At 44.6% G+C, this 18,207-nt stretch overlaps 1 protein-coding gene across 1 annotated transcript in view; it reads left to right on the plus strand.

The window, feature by feature from the left end:
• The window catches only part of LOC134067936 (ryanodine receptor 3-like), a 172,133-nt gene that overhangs the window by 82,661 nt on the left and 71,265 nt on the right, over positions 1-18,207 (plus strand). Inside the window, exons 39-43 of the mRNA XM_062523424.1 lie at positions 766-900; positions 8,490-8,763; positions 10,669-10,783; positions 14,287-14,419; positions 17,910-18,013. Of these exons, the coding sequence (XP_062379408.1) occupies positions 766-900; positions 8,490-8,763; positions 10,669-10,783; positions 14,287-14,419; positions 17,910-18,013 (761 nt within the window). The remainder of the gene's footprint in view (positions 1-765; positions 901-8,489; positions 8,764-10,668; positions 10,784-14,286; positions 14,420-17,909; positions 18,014-18,207) is intronic.

Below are 18,207 nucleotides of genomic sequence, written 5' to 3' on the forward strand. Positions count from 1 at the left end.
TGAGGACAAAAAACTCTAAAAGCTTTCAGACTCTTTCCTTATCAGCGAGCAAAGCTCTCACTGTGTCTCTCACCTTCGGCAAGGTCTCTTTGCCAGCCTCTCTCTCTCTCTTTCTCTCTTTCTCTTTTTCAAACACACACACACACACACACACACACACAGACACACACATACACACATACTCTCACAAAAACACACACTCATATACACCACACACATAGTTGCATTCACACACACACACACACACACATACACACACACACACACCTGCTCACTCGCTGCAGATAAGTCACAGTTCAGTGCTTCTTTGGATTGCGCTGGCATGGAGATGTTTGGTTAAATAATTGAACAGGGCTGGCTCTGTGGGGGGTGGTGGGGTAGTGAGAAGTGCCAGCAATGACTTGAGTCAAGCAGGCGCTAGTAGTAACCCTCCCCAGCAGCCCCTCCAGCACCCAAGCACACACTACACACAGTGCAGTTACAGTCACACAGAACAAGGGCAAGACAGCAAATGCTACTCTGCTCAGAGCTCAACACTGAACCGGTGCAGTGGATCATTCAGTGATATGGGAGATGAAGTCTGCATTTCTATATGTTTGCTATTTGCTTTTGCTAAATGAACAGAACAGAGCAAAATGAAATAAGATTTAACTGAATCAAATCAACTTCAGTCCAGTGACATGAAAGCAAACTCACCCTGATGAAACCAAGTAGAGTTGAGTTGAGTTGTCAAACACAATTGTGTGTGTGTGTATGTGTGCACAGGTATCCCCATGGAAGAGGAGGAGGAGGAGCCAGACCTGACCATCCGGGGCCGACTGATGGCTCTGGTGTACAAGATCAAAGGCCACCCTCAGAAGACTGAGCAGGAGCCGAAAGAGAAGGAGCTCGCTGCCCCCAGTAAGAGCCGCTCACCTCAACTGCACTCTCTTTCTCTCTCTCTCTCTCTCTCACACACACACACACACACACACACACTTACTTTTTTTGTTGGCTTTGTTGGTTTGTTGGTGTTTTGTTGGATACTCTGCAGGGGTTGGTGCTCCTCCAGGTTAAGGTAGGAGTGGTTCCCTCCAGGTGCCGGTGTGCACCATCTGGGAGTTGCTCATTAGTTTCCATTCTCAGCCAAGAGGCAAGGCCAGGGGGAGAGCTTCCATGCACTTATTTATCTACCTCCTCACAGTGCACAACCCAGCACAACATTTCCATCCAGGTGCATCTGTCTTTAGAGCATTCTTGAGTGCTGCTCAACCAATAGCTCTGCAGTATTGAGTTGGCTATTTGCAAGAGGCTAAATACATCTCGTTTGCCTTGTCTGAGAGCAGAAGCATGGTGGCCATTGCATCAGAGAGACACCCAGTGCTCATGGGTGTTTCATAATGTGTTCAGCTTCACCTCTCTCATAGGCACAGCCCTGATGCTGTTTGATCCTTTTTTGGGCAGGGAACTGGAGCAGTGAGATCTGTGTGTGTGTGGTGTGTGTGGTGTGTGTGTGTGTGTGTGTGTGTGTGTGTGTGTGTGTGTGTGTGTGTGTGTGTGTGTGTGTGTGTGTGTGTGTGTGTGTGTGTGTGTGTGTGTGTGTGTGTGTGAGTACAGGATGTGTGAGCACATGTGCTTTAGCTCTACTAATCGCCAGCTCTTCTGCCACTGAGCTGTGAGAGAAAGGAAGGCAAAATGACACACGAATGGATGTGCAGGCATTGTATTGAGGTTTTAGTTTCAGACTTAAACACACACACACTCTCTCTATCACTCTTTCTTTTTCACACGCACACAGACGCATGCGCACTAGTGTTGCACGATATACCGATACTAGAAAGGTATCACGATGCCTTAACGCAAAAAACGATACGATTTCCGACGTTTTTAGTATCGATACTTTGTTAAAAATAACTTTCCGTGTCTGTGCAAGAAGCTGCTCCAACTATCAGTCATGCTCCTTGAACGCAGAGGCTAGTGGGCATGGCTAACTTTCCCCTCTCACACGCAGCCACTGTGTGCACGCAGCAGGCTGTGAGTGAGTGAGAGGGAGAGAGATGGCTACAGGTTCAGGAGCGCCTGCCGACCGTCCTCGGCTTGCTGATCAAATAGACGGGCGAACTGAAGTCTGGAGCTATTTCGCATGTGTCGACAGTGAAGGCAAGCCCACAGACACAAGAGATGTAAACAAAAGCATGCCGACAACGTCCAACTTCGCACAGCACCTTGCGGACAGACATCCCGACCTTTACAACGAATTCAAAGACCGAGAGGTCAGCGAATGTGATTGAAAACACCATGATCAGCCCCAATCGTATCCACAAACTAGCCTAAGTGAAACGAGTGTGGTGTATCCTGTAGGCTAGTTGGAAAACTATTTTTTCAACATTGAATTTTGACGAGGCATAACGACCGTAGGCATAGAAACCTCCCGGAGGTAATGTTTTCATTGGGGTTTGCTGTTTGTCTGTTTGCAAGATGACTCAATGTTCACGCTGATAATTGTAACTTTAGCATAACTTGCAAACGATCTATTTAACATTTAATCAGTTCTGGTAATATTTATCATGACATGTAGTCTGCCTTTTTTATTATTTCTTAGATATGAGCTAGGCTACAAACTCTCTAGAGCCCATAGCCAGAATGTATAGAGTCCAAACATTCATTTCAGCAGGCTAGACCTCATGTAGGCGTCATCAGATGGCCCACTGAGTAGTAGGCTAACTTGCTTATAATTTGAACACTTTTAATTTGAACACTTTAAACACTATAATTTGTAACAAATAATAAAAAAAACTATGGACTAAAAAATAATGAACGTGCGGTGACTTTATGATGAGCCCAGAATTTACCTGCACACTAGTGTATTAAATTAAACTCACATTTCTCTACACCTGGTGGAGGTTTGCGTCCTACTGAGCATATTGTCTGGATATAACAATTATAAATGATGGTCTCTGAAAGTCAGACAATCAAACTCATGAAATATTAAAGTAGGCTAACTTGTCCACTCCCTTTACAGGAAATGTTAAAGAAAAGTGGCCAGCAAATATGTTAACAAACAAGAGACTATGCTCATACTATACTGGGGAATAATAATTATTATTTTTATTGGTGTAATTTGCACAAAAAAAAACCCGGACAGGAACAAGCTGGTTAAAGTGAAACCGAACCAGACCATTATTGATCTTTTTTTCAGAAATTTTAGAATTTCACCGTGGTATCGGTTCAGTATCGACTATCGAGGTATTCATGGCAGGTATCGAATCGAAGTCATAATTTTGGTATCGTGACAACACTAATGCGCACACACACACACACACACACACACACACACACACACACACACACACACTTACTTACTTCCTATCAATGTAGACTTTCCCACACACACATTGCTGCAATATCAATTGCAGAACACACACACAAATGCACAGTATCTGTTCAGAGTGTGAAACACGAATGTGTGTGTACGTGGAACTGCAGTGCAGTGTTTAAGCTACAGTAATCCACATTATTTTTGAAGTAGAGCACAGCCAAGCATTTTTGGCACAATTATTATTCATCTGTTGTTCCAAAGTCAAGAGAATCTCCCTGATTCATGGAGGTCTCCACCACACAAATTGTACAACTCTCAGCACATCCACTAAGCACACAAAAGAAAAACAAATTTGATCTGTGTGTGTGTGTGTGTGTGTGTGTGTGTGTGTGTGTGTGTGTGTGTGTGTGTGTGTGTGTGTGTGTGTGTGTGTGTGTGTGTGTGCGTGTGTGCGTGCGTGTACTGTATGTGTGTGCATACGTCTTTGTGTGTGTCAGCTCCAGTGCTGGCAGATGCAGATTTACCCTCTCCTACTGTATTTGCCTCCAGGATACAAACATTCATTACATCTATGGTTTACGGTGGCCTGAAAGTTTCCCACTCACAAACTAATCTCAAAAGTCGTGTTTACCCACCAACCCTGTAACCCTCAGTCACAACAAAGCAGGATGCATGGCTTCTGTGTCCCACCAATAGGAGTGGAATTGCTCCAGTACCAGATTGGATGCATGCTGAAATATGTGTCTGATATGAGGCCAGTCAAATGCTTTAGCTCCTGGGCCTCTACAGGGGTGCTGCAGGGATGATGGCAGACTATGATGTGGAGCTCCTCCAATAAAATGGAAACTAGTAGTGTAGAGTTTGTGTGTGTGTGTGTGCACGCTTTTATGCACATATATTTACTTACTGTTCAGTAGGGTAGGTTCGTGCTTGAAAGTGTGTGTGTGTGTGTGTGTGTGTGTGTGTGTGTGTGTGTGTGTGTGTGTGTGTGTGTGTGTGTGTGTGTGTGTGTGTGTGTGTGTGTGTGTGTGTGTGTGTGTGTGTGTGTGTGTGTGTGTGTGTGTGTGTGTGTGTGTGTGTGTGTGTGTTTTCATGTGTGAACTCAGATATGCAGTGTTGTGTTGCTGTGTGGATGTGGCTGAATGTACTGTATCTGCATGTGTGCACAGTATGAGTGAGCTGTGCTCTGTGCTCTGTGCTGCTCCCTAACGTGATTGATGACCTCTACAGCCAGTGGAGTGGCCAGGCTCTGGCCTCCCGGTCCTCCTCTCCGGCCGCTCACCGCTCCAACCAGACCGATATGGATGAGTCACAGCCCCGTGAGGAGCAGGCGAGAGCAGACAAGACGCCTCTCTCGCTGAGAGAGCCGAGTTTGTGGAGATGAAGCCACTGCATCCTCTCCCTCTCCCTGGCTCTTTGTGTGCGCGCTCAAGCGAAACTCTGCTGAATGTCGGCTGGACTCTTTTTTGTCTGTGATAATTGCCATTTGGCTGTCAGTGGGCTAAAGCTTTGAAAGGTTATGGCACAGCTGAGTGTACTCTCACAAGCACGCAGTTACAGTAAAGCCCACACAGTCACAGCTAAGAGGAGTTGCACATGTGGGAGCATCAGACCACCAGTGGGGTTTGGATTAGAATAAAAGCAGGCAGAGCATAGAATATGACATGGACATGCACTTCACACAAAAACAGACGCATGAACACACATGCACACTTTATTTATTTTTCGGTCTGATGTCATTTTTATTGCTTTTGTCCTCTCCTCTCTTCCCAAGATCTTTCACTGACTGCACGTTTAGTGGGCTCTATTCTTCATGTTCCTTTGTTCTTCTTCCTCCCCTCCTCCTCCTCCTCCTCCTCCTCCTCTCCCTTGGCTCCTCCACTGGTCTGTACTCCATTCCAGGAGGTGCTTGACCATACCTCTCTCACTTTCTCCATCTCTCCATCTCTCCCTGTTTCTTAATTTCTCTGTCCCCATCACTCTCTCTGTCTTGCCCCCTCTCTCCCTCTCTCGTTCTCTCTCTGTCTAATTAGCAGGGGCTATAAACCGGTTCTTTATGACGTGCCAGTCCGGCTCCAGGCTTAGAGAGCTGTCTGAGAGAGGGTCTGCTTATGTGCCTACACCTCACTCTTTGCTAGGGTGTGGACCTTGTATGCGCTATAGACCAGAACACACTCATAACAACATAACAACAACAAACATCTAAGAGGCCTGACTTCCCCCATATCACTCCTTTACTATTCTTATGGCTCTTCCCCACTATATACCACTCTACTATTCTGATGGCTCTTTCCCCCACTATATACCATTCCTTTACTATTCTGATGGCTCTTCCCCACTATATGCCACCCCTTTACTATTCTGATGGCTCCTCCCCCACTATATACCACTCTACTATTCTGATGGCTCTTCCCCACTATATACCACTCTACTATTCTGATGGCTCTTCCCCCACTATATACAGTACCACTCCTTTACTATTCTGATGGCTCTTCCCCACTATATACCACTCCTTTACTATTCTGATGGCTCTTCCCCACTATATACCACTCCTTTACTATTCTGATGGCTCTTTCCAACGATTTCCCCCCTCTTCCTGAGCATAGCATTCAGCATTAACATTCAGCAGGCATTTTCAGAAGGCAAGAATTTGTGGCTGTTTCATCACAATATCTCTATTGTCATCCCTGGCAGCTCAACATGAGTGCTTGTGAAAGTGTGTGTGTGTGTGTTTGTACTCCACAAAGCAAATGAGACATCGTGCTTTCCATGTTGTATCAGGCAATCACTTTTGTTGACTCATGTTCTGGAACACTTTGGCCCACCAGCATCCCTGATTGGTCCTGTCAGTTATTGTAGCCCAGGCTCCTGCCTGTGCTGAGCACATGGGAAATTGGTCCCCTTGACTTGCATGTTAATGTGGTGGATATTGCTGTGTGCATGTTTCTATCTGTTTTATGGGTTTTATAAAACTGTGTGTGTGTGTGTGTGTGTGTGTGCGCGCACGTGCATGTGTGCCGTGTGTGCGTGTTCTCTGATTGAAAGTGCCACAGATGTTATATGCATGCATGCTGTCCTGAGCCGTATTACTGAAGCCGCGGAGATGCCACCGTTGTAATGAGCTCCAGTCCTTTGTGTGATCATACCGGAGTCCTTCATCTGAATGGGATCCACCCTCCTGTTGGGCTTATGGACATTCAGATATGTGACACACACTAATACATGTACATGCACTCACCCCCCAAGCGCACACACACACACACACACACACACACACACCCCACAGTGGGTGGTGTATTGATTGGGTTTTAATGAATCCTTGAGGGCATCTCTCATTATGGCTGTGTGCAGAAATGACTCAGTTGGCCACTGGCTGTACAACATTGTTTCTAGTAATACTCATGGTTTTCCCAGAAACCCATTATTTCACAATCCCGTCACTATTCTGCTCCACGGGTAGACAAAATTGTCAATCCACGGACAGGCAAGACGATTGGATTATGGAAAATGACTGATGTACACATACGGTGATGCATAACTCACAACTGATTACTGTGATTGGGAAGACCAGAGGTGTTGTAGTGTCGAGAAGCGCAGCCCTTCTTTTGCTTCAAAGCCACCAATGGGAAGCTTTGAGAGTGCCTTCTCTGTCTGTGGACGGGTTCATTTGCATTACTGAGCTTGCCGCTTAGTTGTTCCTTTGAATTCCACTCTTTCAGAGGCCTTTTGTGGGTGACAGCGGTTCAAAGTGGGATCAACAACGTGCTTCAAGTGCTGTCTTTTGACTGTAGACCTAATAGAATAGAAAAGAACTGTGTTTGTACTGCCGCCAGATCATCTTACGCTTCCTGTATACACACATACATTCACATTGTACATACGCACACACGCGCACACACACACACACACACACACACACACACACACACACACACACACACACACACATACACACACACACACACACACACACACACACACACATACACAATGCACACACATGCACACACTCAGTTGTTTGAAGAGCAGAGCAAAGTCTCAGGGGGCGAGTGACCTTCTAAAGGTCGCTCTCTGTAAAGCCCACGTAAGGTCAAAGACTTGATCCCCCTACTTATACGAGTGCTATCACTTTCCGCTAATAGCCTCAGCTCAGCTGCATTTTACAGGCCCAGTTTTATTGCCAGTGTAGACTACCTGCTACAGCTGTAATGGCCCGTGCACCAGTGCAATGATTGTTACGGTTATTACCGCTGGGCTGTCTAATGCATTGTAGTCACTCTGTCCCTGTCCAAACAGAGCTGAAGCTTAGCGCTAGTTTGCGCTAATACTGACCTTTTTGTCAAAGCTTTCATATGACATATGTAGATTTTGTTTATTTTGCCTTGTGCTTTTGCTATTTTCTAAATACTGTAGTTTGAGCAACTTTGTTGTCTTATTACTCTTTCATAACCCTCCATGTATTATAACACAGAATGCATCAGGAGTTAATGCTTAGCTCAGAGTTATATTTAATCTGCTAAAATGAGCAGATCATTTAGGGCACTGCCTTACTCTCAAATAATATATATTGTAATTTCTGTGCCCATACAGGGGAAAAGAAGATAAATATTACCTACCCCCTCGCTCTCATTGTAAGCCTGATCCATTTATAGCTGTGGAAAACACAACAACACACCCTCATTTCTTTCATCGCACTTAATGTGTTGTGCTTCTCCAGAGAGGCCATGGGAGTTAGAATAGATGATTTATAATGGTGGCAGAATCTTTATGCTTTCACATGCGGGCCCAGCAAAGACTGTGTTTTCTGTGGGATAGAGTGCAAACATTTAAACTACGATCTAGCTGATGTAGCTGTAAAGATCACACACCCAATACGTTTTTTCAACGTTGATGCAAGTCCACTTCGGTCTTTAAAATGTCTTTAGATAAAGAAGCATATTTTAAAGTGTTAAGATGTACAGTATGATATTTATAATACAGCTGTTACAGTAATGGAGGGACACATGTATTGACAAGTAACTATTTTCTACACTATTCTTTTCCCATTTGTACAGTGTGCCAAACGTTCCCATTTGTATGTGTGCCAAACGGCACAAAAACCTTCCCCAGGATATACAGTATGTATGTACTGTACTCCCATTGAAAGTGGCACGTATGGTATCCCCAACTTCTCCATTCTCCCTCTGCACAGCAAACCTGAAGGAGCTGATCTCCCAGACCATGGTGTGCTGGGCCCAGGAGAGCCACATCCAGGACCCCGAGCTGGTGCGCGTGATGTTCAGCCTGCTGCGGCGGCAGTACGACAGCATCGGGGAGCTGCTGCGCGCCATGCGCAAGAGCTACACCATCAGCGCCTCCTCTGTGCTGGACACCATCCACCTGCTGGCCTCGCTCGGACAGATCCGCTCACTGCTCAGCGTGCGCATGGGCAAGGAGGAGGAGCAGCTCATGATCGACGGCCTGGGGTGAGAGAGAGGACTCACACTCACACTCACGCTCACACTCACACTCTCTCACTCACACACACACACACACTCAAAGGGAGAGATAGTGAGATAGAGAAATAGAATTCAACACATATGTGACCATTCACAGCGAAATCAGTCGTTTTGCGCACATCGTTATTTCGAGAAAATCAACAATAACAAACTTCCGGGTTAAAATGTTGAATTTCACGTTTTCGCATAATTCGGCTGTATACAGTCTACAGTTTCATATCGTGAACGCATTTCACTGAAAAACCTACGTTTTGACTGTGTTTAAACCCGGTGAAGATTCAACACATTTGCTGTCATTCCCGTTGTGCACGCGCTGCTTAAACAGGTGATTTCTCCTCTTCTGGCGTATCATGACAGGAGAACCATGTCAACTTTGGATGCGGTTATCTTAGCGATAGTTTGTGTAATACCCTCGATATACATATCGTTGGAAAGCTTAGTTTATGGCCGTTCACATGAGCACAATAACTTAATTTGCTAAATTTTACCGAAACGACTGGTTCCGCTTTACAGGGTCACATATTCAAACCTGCACCCAATCCCACACTGCATAAGAAAAGAGGGAGAGAGATAGTAATTCATTTGAGTGTATAGTATATCCAGAAAAAGAAAAGAAGTCGCACACAAAAGCTGAATTATAAGAACTTGTATTGATAACATAAACCGAAATATATATGAGCCAAAGACAGAATAAATGGGAGACAAACGTTTCGGGTCTAGCCCTAATATTTTGGGAACGCTGATGATGGGCTAGATCCCAAACGTTTGTCTCTCATTTATTGTCTTTGGCTCATATATATTTTGGTTTATGTTATCAATACAAGTTCTTATAATTCAGCTTTTGTGTGCGACTTCTTTTCTTCTTCTCGATTTACTATTTTTGGAGTTACGCACCAAGCAAAACACAAGGCAAGACAAAGGCGCGGACGCCACTTTTACTAACTTTACTTAGTGTACAGTATATCACTTACAAGCACACAGATGTGTGCATGCATGCACAAGGATTATCTCGTTGGAAGCTCATTAACAAATATGTGCATATTCTTACATACTGTATGCTCAGCATCAGACACTAAAGGCACTAACATGGGATATACAGTACAGTACATATGCAAAGGCATACATGGGAGGGCTGTGTGGATACTGCACATTGGGCAGCCACACTTGTTTAGAAGCACTGTGTTTATACATGGGGCAGGCACATTTACCACTCACACCCACACACTCTGAGAGCATGTGGTCCCACACCAAATGCCTGTAGCACAGATATTGAATTTCAGTGTCTAATTGGCAGGCATGTGAAGGAGACCTGCTGGTAAGGGAATGAAAGTGGCACAGAATGAAATCATTGAAATAATTAGTGTAGTGGTTTGCAGCGAAAGCCTGCACATCCAACTGTGATTCATTGTACCCGCTGTCTGCACTTTCACAGACCCACACGCTCACAAGGCAGCTCAGTGTGGGCCATGGCCATGTCTTTTGCACAACACCATCCTATGCTCATGCTAAATAAGGAACAGCAGGCCACTAGTCTTATTCCGGTTAAGGGAATTGGAAAAGGCTGTTTACATGGGAGCATCTTATTCTGAATATTGTCTTAACCGGGTTAATATCGGAATGTCCATGTAAACGTCCTCATATTTGTCTAACAACTCCTCCCTCTAGTCTTTTCTGTCAATCTATCCCTCATCTACGTCATCAGCCAGAATGTCAGCTCTCTTGAATGTCATCTTATTATCAGCTATACTATAAAAAGAATGTTGATCATTGTAGTACCGACATAGTTGGTGAGTCAGTGAGACAGAATGCTGAAAGGTTCCATGTCCGTTGGTGTTAACGAGGAGGAAACTCTCTGTGTGCTTCTCTGTCCAGGGACATCATGAACAACAAGGTGTTCTACCAGCATCCCAACCTGATGCGAGTGCTGGGGATGCACGAGACCGTCATGGAGGTCATGGTCAATGTGCTGGGGGGAGGGAAATCTCAGGTAACCCTCTCCTCTCCTCTCCTCTCCTCTCCTCTTCTCTCCTCTCACTCTGTTGACTGATGAGATGCAGTGTTGCTGCCAAAACACAAAGTATAGTAAAACAGGACAATAGCTTAGTTTGGAACTTTGAAAACATGGAGGGAAAAAGAAAGGATGAACAGGAACATGACAAGTTATCTGTACACACATTCACACACTGCACACTCAATCTCAAACATGCCTATACTCCAGATTGAATACAAACATCAAGTCAGACATTATGTATTGAAGCTAAGGATTAGATTAGATTTTATCTAAGAGTAATACAAAAAGAACACATCTTTTGGGGGCTGTTCAAACTTAAGACAGTATATGAAAAAAGTACATCTTTCTCAGCCTCTCATGTTTCTGTACAGTAGAGGTCTGCGCAGGACAGATTATTCAGTCCCGCTCCCGCAACATGCTGTCCCGCTCCCGCAATAATGTGCCATTTTTTGTCACGCTCCCACCCACATCTGTACCATAAGGTCCCACTCCTACAATGTTCAGTCCCGCTCCTGCAAATCATTGTAATTTTTAGTCATGCTTGCATCTGTGATATTATGTCCCACTCCTGCCTGCGAATGTGGCAGGCAGGCATTTTGTAGTAAATGTACTGAAGCACTAGGCCTACATCTGAAGCACTAGATGTGCTCTGTTCCTCTGCCATGCTGTTCATTTACGAAGCTTTCGAACACGGAACACTTGAAAGGAATTGTCTCTAAACACATGTCAGCGAGATGACCCCAAACCACAACATCCGCAAGTTTAGGCTGCATTAAAACGTTTTTATTTCTCAAACAGAATCTCCATCACAACTACAAGTTAATTATGTTACTTTAATCAGTTGTATTGTAGCGACGCCACCCTTGGAACCATGTCATTCTCATCACACCTCTGCTGATCTGTCTCTGCTTTGTACATATATCTGATGGTGAAGACATGCTCTGCTAACTCATAATCTCTTTGTTAGTGATGATTGTGTCCTATTTAGTTAATCTTCTATTTGTTTTGTCTGTTGTACTATAGCAGCATCCAGTTTCCTCTCTTGAGTCATAGCATTCTCCTATACTGTGAGCGGTAAGCGGGCATCAGGGCCAGTCTGATGGCCATGGCCGTGCTCGAGTGCTGGATGTGCCTGACAGGTTGGAGGTCAGATTAAGCTCTCAGCTCACTGCAGTGCAGGGGCTCTGTGTGTACCAGGCTGCGGTCAGTGCAAGTGTGTTCACATGCAGAGTCCAGACCTGGACCCAGTGGAGATGACACCTCTGTGTCTAAGGCTTCTGTTACTGTGAGTGTTCACGTGGAGAGATCAGGCTAGCGCACAATTAAGACTGAACTTCTGTGGTTGCTGTCAGTGAGAGTGTGTTCACATGCAGAGACCAGACCAGCGCCCGGAGGAGATTAACCCTTTGTGTAAGAGGTTAGCATTTTAGTATGGGAGAGGAGAGGAGGGGAGGGGAGAGATCAGGCCCAGGCTTTGAGGCTCAGAGTATAAGCCTGCTGTGTGTTAACGTACCACAGGCCATGCTGGGGCCTAGTAAGGACATGAGTGGGAATGGGTCCTAATTGGCTACTGTTACTGTGTGTGTTCATGTACTGAGATCACAAGTAGGGGCTCAATATACTGTAGACTGCTCCTCTGCCACAGTGCAATTCTCTTTCAGTTAAGCCCTTGGTATAACCTTTAGGATATGGCCTGTGTGCAAGGTTTGTCTTGTTGTGTCAAGGGTATGCCTGGTGTTTTCCTTCTGAGAACCGAGGTTCCATTCGTAACCAGATTGACTTGACCTCTATGGGTAAGGCTGCCATTACTGTGTGTGGTCATGTGGAGAGAGATCTGAAGTAGAGATTTCAGCAGGCTGCTCCTCTGAGACTGTTGAGTGTGCCGATGTACCACAGGCCACGCTGGGGGTTCATCGAAGACACACGTGTGTGTGAGGATGGCTCCTAATTGGCTACTCTTATTGTGTGTGTGTGCACATGCACAGGTCAAGCGAGGGGCCAGTGGAGCTCTCTGGCGGTCCAGTCCCAAAGATGATGCCTGGCGCTCTCCTCCAGACCTCTTTAACAGAACCAGTGCACCTCTGTCTGGACCTGACGTCTGGCTGCACTGTGTGTGTTCATGTATAGAGATCAGAACAGAGATCGGGAAGCTGCTCCTGGGAGATCCAGTCAAAGATCCTTGATCACTAGCTCCACTTTAACTCTCTCTGATCCAGGGTCTGGTGAGGCTACTGTGCATGTGATGTGGGGCCCAGTGGGGCTCAGTGAGGACACATGTGTGGGGCTGCGTCATAGTTGGACTGGCTGGATCCTAATTAGACTGGCTGCGTCATAATTGGACTGGCTGCATCATAATTGGACTGCCTGGGCCAGTGGCAGCTGTGAGCAGGAGTGGCATTAAGGCACAATATAATGAGAGTGTTGTGCTGAAATGCCACCAGTGAGGCCAAATGATATAAATAAGCAGACGGACGTGCCGGTGACGGGAATCTCTTCTATTCCTTCTGTCCTCTACACGGCCTCTTGCTCTTACAGGCACACAATATATAGATATACTGTAGGTATCCCCACCAGTCTCTTTCTCTTCTCTCTAGACATTGTCTTTCTCTCTCTCCCACACACACACACACACACACACACACACACACACACACACACACACACACACACACAACGCACATGTGCTGGGCGTGAGGTTGTGCAGCCGTAAGGACAGGTGGGAGCTGGGGAGTTGGTCCTCTGCTGTCTTTATTAGATAACCCCCAGCAGTCTCCCCCAGGGCCCAATCACACCCTCCACCAAGGCCAGCTCAGCAGAAGATGGACAGAGAGAGTGAGAAGGGCGGAGAGGAAAAGTGTGTGTGTGTGTGTGTGTGTGTGTGTGTGTGTGTGTGTGTGTGTGTGTGTGTGTGTGTGTGTGTGTGTGTGTGTGTGTGTGTGTGTGTGTGTGTGTGTGTGTGTGTGTGTGTGTGTGTGTGTGTGTGTGTGTGTGTGTGGTACGGAATGTCTTGTCAGGCCTTTTTAGGGATCAGTTATGGTGGGGCGTGTGATTTATGGTTGCCCCCTTAACAGAGAGCACACATTAATTAGAGCAAACAGAGGCTGGTCATAACCCCGTGCTCTGCCTCCTCTCCTCTCCTGTGTTTAAGAGCAGGCCCGGGAAGCCACCCAGAGCCCTCTCACTGACTTACGACGCCAACGATCGTTAACATAAAAATCTATCCAGGCTCTGGATTGATGCCCGATTTATGTGTTGTCATTAGAATCCATTGATTTGACTTTAAAATTGAATTGAGGAGATTGTTCTATGCAACAATTCTTAAAAAGCAGTATTTATTGGTTGGTACTGAAATCAAGTCTGTAATGTCATGTCATATGTAGGCCATGTTGGGAAGGGTGATGATGGTAAGGATACTCTGTCTTGTCCCATTTCTCTTTTCCTCTCTTTACTTGTTTTTGTGGGCCTCTTCCTCTGCATAGGAGATTGCATTCCCCAAGATGGTGGCCAGCTGTTGCCGTTTTCTCTGCTACTTCTGTCGCATCAGCCGGCAGAACCAGAAGGCCATGTTTGACCACCTCAGCTATCTGCTGGAGAACAGCAGTGTTGGCCTGGGTAGGTAGCATCTCTCCACTCTCCTTGCCTGTGTTTGTGCCGTATGTGTTTGTGTTTGTATATGAATGTATATGTGTGTGTCAGGGTTTCCATTATTTCCAGTATTTACCTAAGTCTGGGTAAAATCTATTAGCAAATGGTCATGCCAATAATTCTCATGCGAAACTCAACTATAATGGGACTTATTTTGTTGACAATTACCAGCCTTGTGTATGTACCTTTTTTTACCAAATGGATGCGACTTTCACAGCTGTCTGACCACCTCTCAATAATCAAGCATGCACTTTTGAATAGACTGCAGTAGAAGCTTTATCCCACAGTTCTGTGAGAGATTTCTTCTGTGTGTGTGACATTTTATCTCTTTGAACTTTAGGACTAATAGATCCGGGGACAAAGTTTGGGACTATTATAAACTATCTTTTTAACAACATTCCGATTGGCCAATTTCTCAGAGTGAGACGAAATTGTAGCTCCACCGAAGACTTTATGTCCAAAGCGTAGCGGTTCTCTCAACGGGGATATGCGCAAGAAAATATTGAAGAGGCTTGGAATAAGGCGTCAAGTATGGATCGCTCTTCCCTTTTAAAGAAAACAAATAAACATAACTCAAATTCTAGACTTTGTTTTTCTACTCGCTATTCGCCAACAGCGGGCAGAATTAAACATATCATTAAAAAACATTGGCATATCCTTTAAAGTGATCCGGCCTTGAAAGATATGTGTGCTGAACCACCTAGATTTGCTTTCAAACGTGCCGCAATATTCAAGATCGTTTGGTTCATTCTGATTTGAAAACTTTACCCCCTACCACATGGCTTTCTAATCCACCGTTAGGCTTCTATAAATGTGGCAACTGTGCCCCACTCTACCAACTCTAAAGAGTTCTCACATCCTCGGACGGGCAAAACCTATTCCATCAATGCTTTCATAAATTGTAATAGTACACATGTTGTTTATCTATTAAAATGCCCCTGTGGGTTGGTATACATTGGGCAGACAAAACGTCAGTAAAAAATGAGAATATCAGAACATAAAACCGCAATTCGTACCAAAAATACTACTTATGCCATGGCAAGACATTATATAGAAGCCAACCATGGATCTCCAGTCTCATTGAAATGTTGGGGTATTGAAAGAGTCACCACTCCCCCCAGGGGGGCGACATTATTAAAAAACGTTTATGTAGAGAGGCTTTCTGGATATCCACTCTCAACACACTAGAGCCTCATGGCCTAAATGAATTGAATTTGTCATGCTTTTTGTAGGCCCATGTACAGTACAGTTTTCTTTCTGTATTGATATAAATAATTTTTGCATTGATCTTAAAGATGTGCTAGCTTAGACTATATGAAATATATATATATACTGTATATATATAGTCGATTGTAACAATGTATATTTTCCCATATTTTTCCATGTCCATTTTTCTGATGTACTGTTTTTGTATCACTTGGTATGTTTAGTGATACTTTTTTGGACTTTGATGGCTTTGAGTGTAGCCTACGTCTATGGTTGTCATAGGTAGATTGAGGCACCACCCCTGTCAGGTGTCCCTGTTTAACTTGTTAAGGTATCTACCCATGCCTACCATTCTAGACTCTGATGAAGACGTGGCAAACGTCGAAACGTTAGTCCTACAATGTTGGCACCTTAAATAAATATCTAAAAACTTCACATCTGAGTTGCTCCGGTGAACCTTTTTTCTTTACTACAGTTTGTCCTCTCCCGTTGACGCACCAGATAGTGATTTCAGGAGCGCGGAGGACTTTTTGTTTTTTCTTTGGGACTATTACTTTGCTGAAGTGGTTTCCGATGCCTTTCTCATCAATTGCATTAATATATGGTGCTTTCTGCATGTTTTGTTGATTTTGATCCTTTTTGGCAGGTGACAGAAATCAAACAAATGAACAAACGCCTCACATAGACAAAGACAAACAAAACACTTAATGAGTACACAGGCAATAGTGGTGCTTTGCCTGACATGAACGCAACATTGAGCCCTTAAACAGTCCCACCAGGCTGCTAGATCTGAAAAGCTCTGTCAGGTAGTTTAATATGAGCAGCTTCTTTTATCCTGGCAAACGCAAAAGCCATCAATTGTCCAAGCAGAATTCCGTTTAGCTAGCATGCTAGCTGCTAGTCCTGCTGCACACATGATAATAGAGCTGTCCCGAGTGAAGTACCAGACCAGATGCTGGGAAGGCAGCTCTCATCAGGAAGGTTGTGACACAGGTGAACTAGTCCAGAATCTTCAGCTAGTTGACGATGTTGCCGCCGGACGGTGTCCAACTCAAAAACCTGATAAGATAGTGGTTGTGACTTTCCTCTGAGATTAGAAATGAGGGCAAATTCATTCATTCATTCATTCATTCATTCACTCTTTCATTCATTTAACCTTTATTTAACCTCAGAGGTTCATTGAGGGTAGTTCTTATTTTCAATAAAGCCATGATTACAGAAACAATAAAATTGTGGTTAAAAAAGAGAACACGCCTAGGCCTATAACTAAAACAAAGTCAAATAAATAATAAGATAACCTACATAGCATTATACAACAGGAGGTAAAAAAAAAATAAATACATCAAATATTAATGGTCAAATAATAATAAGATGATGAGGGAAAATATTTACTATTACCCACATACAGTAGATAGGTACAGTAAGCCTACTTTTGTGATCCAGAAATGGAAATATTTGCCCCATCAGATAGTCTTACATTTGATGCCATGCAGTCCAATAGCCTTTGTTTAAACAGCCTACATACAGGTTGCATGTTCCATTATAGCCTATATTTTGTTGGTAATGTTGGTTTTACTCACTTGATATTGTTTGCTTTTCTTAAATGTAAAATATCATTTATAATTTGCATTTCTTATAGCCTGCGCTATTATTGAAACATGACTGGTACATGACTTTGGGCCTGTGTATTCATGTGTTTCTAGGCCTGTGTGTGTGTGTGTGTGTGTGTGTGTGTGTGTGTGTGTGTGTGTGTGTGTGTGTGTGTGTGTGTGTGTGTGTGTGTGTGTGTGTGTGTGTGAGCAGTGACTCACTAGGAGCTGCTGCTGTGAGCTCCTGCTGTGTGCACCTGGACTCTTAGAGGTCAAGGGCACTGAGGTCATGGTGGATGTGTGCATCACTAATGCACTCACCCCTCTCCTCCTCTCCTCCTCTCCTCCTCTCTCCTCCTCCACGCCTCCCTCTCCTCTCCTCTAAGACATTTAAAGATCAGTTCCTAATTGCCTTAAAGGTCTTTGGGATGCTTGCGCCGGAGCATCACTCAGAAGGCAGAAAGCCTGTTATTTTCCCTGATTTTTCTGTCTGGACGCAGTTTGGAATGGAAGTGGAAATACTGCCCCCTGCTGTCCAGGAAAAAAAATATTAAAGTGAGAAATGTGATGACTGAAGTAAACTATGATATTTCTGTGAGAATTTAATTTAATGCGCAAGTGTGCGTGTGTGTGTACGTGTGTCTGTGTGTGTGTGTTCTCAGCTTCTCCCTCTATGAGGGGATCCACTCCCTTGGATGTCGCTGCCTCCTCAGTGATGGACAACAATGGTTTGGCCCTAGCCCTAGAGGAGCCTGATCTAGATAAGGTGGGTTTGTGTGTGTTGTGTGTGTGTGTGTGTGTGTGTGTGTGTGTGTGTGTGTGTGTGTGTGTGTGTGTGTGTGTGTGTGTGTGTGTGTGTGTGTGTGTGTGTGTGTGTGTGTGTGTGTGTGTGTGTGTGTGTGTGTGTGTCAGTGTTGTGCACGTTCACACTCTTCAGTAACTAGTTCAAAGTTCAGTTCA

This window comes from Sardina pilchardus, chromosome 20 (assembly GCF_963854185.1).
Source record: "Sardina pilchardus chromosome 20, fSarPil1.1, whole genome shotgun sequence".
Taxonomy (NCBI): Eukaryota; Metazoa; Chordata; class Actinopteri; order Clupeiformes; family Clupeidae; genus Sardina; species Sardina pilchardus.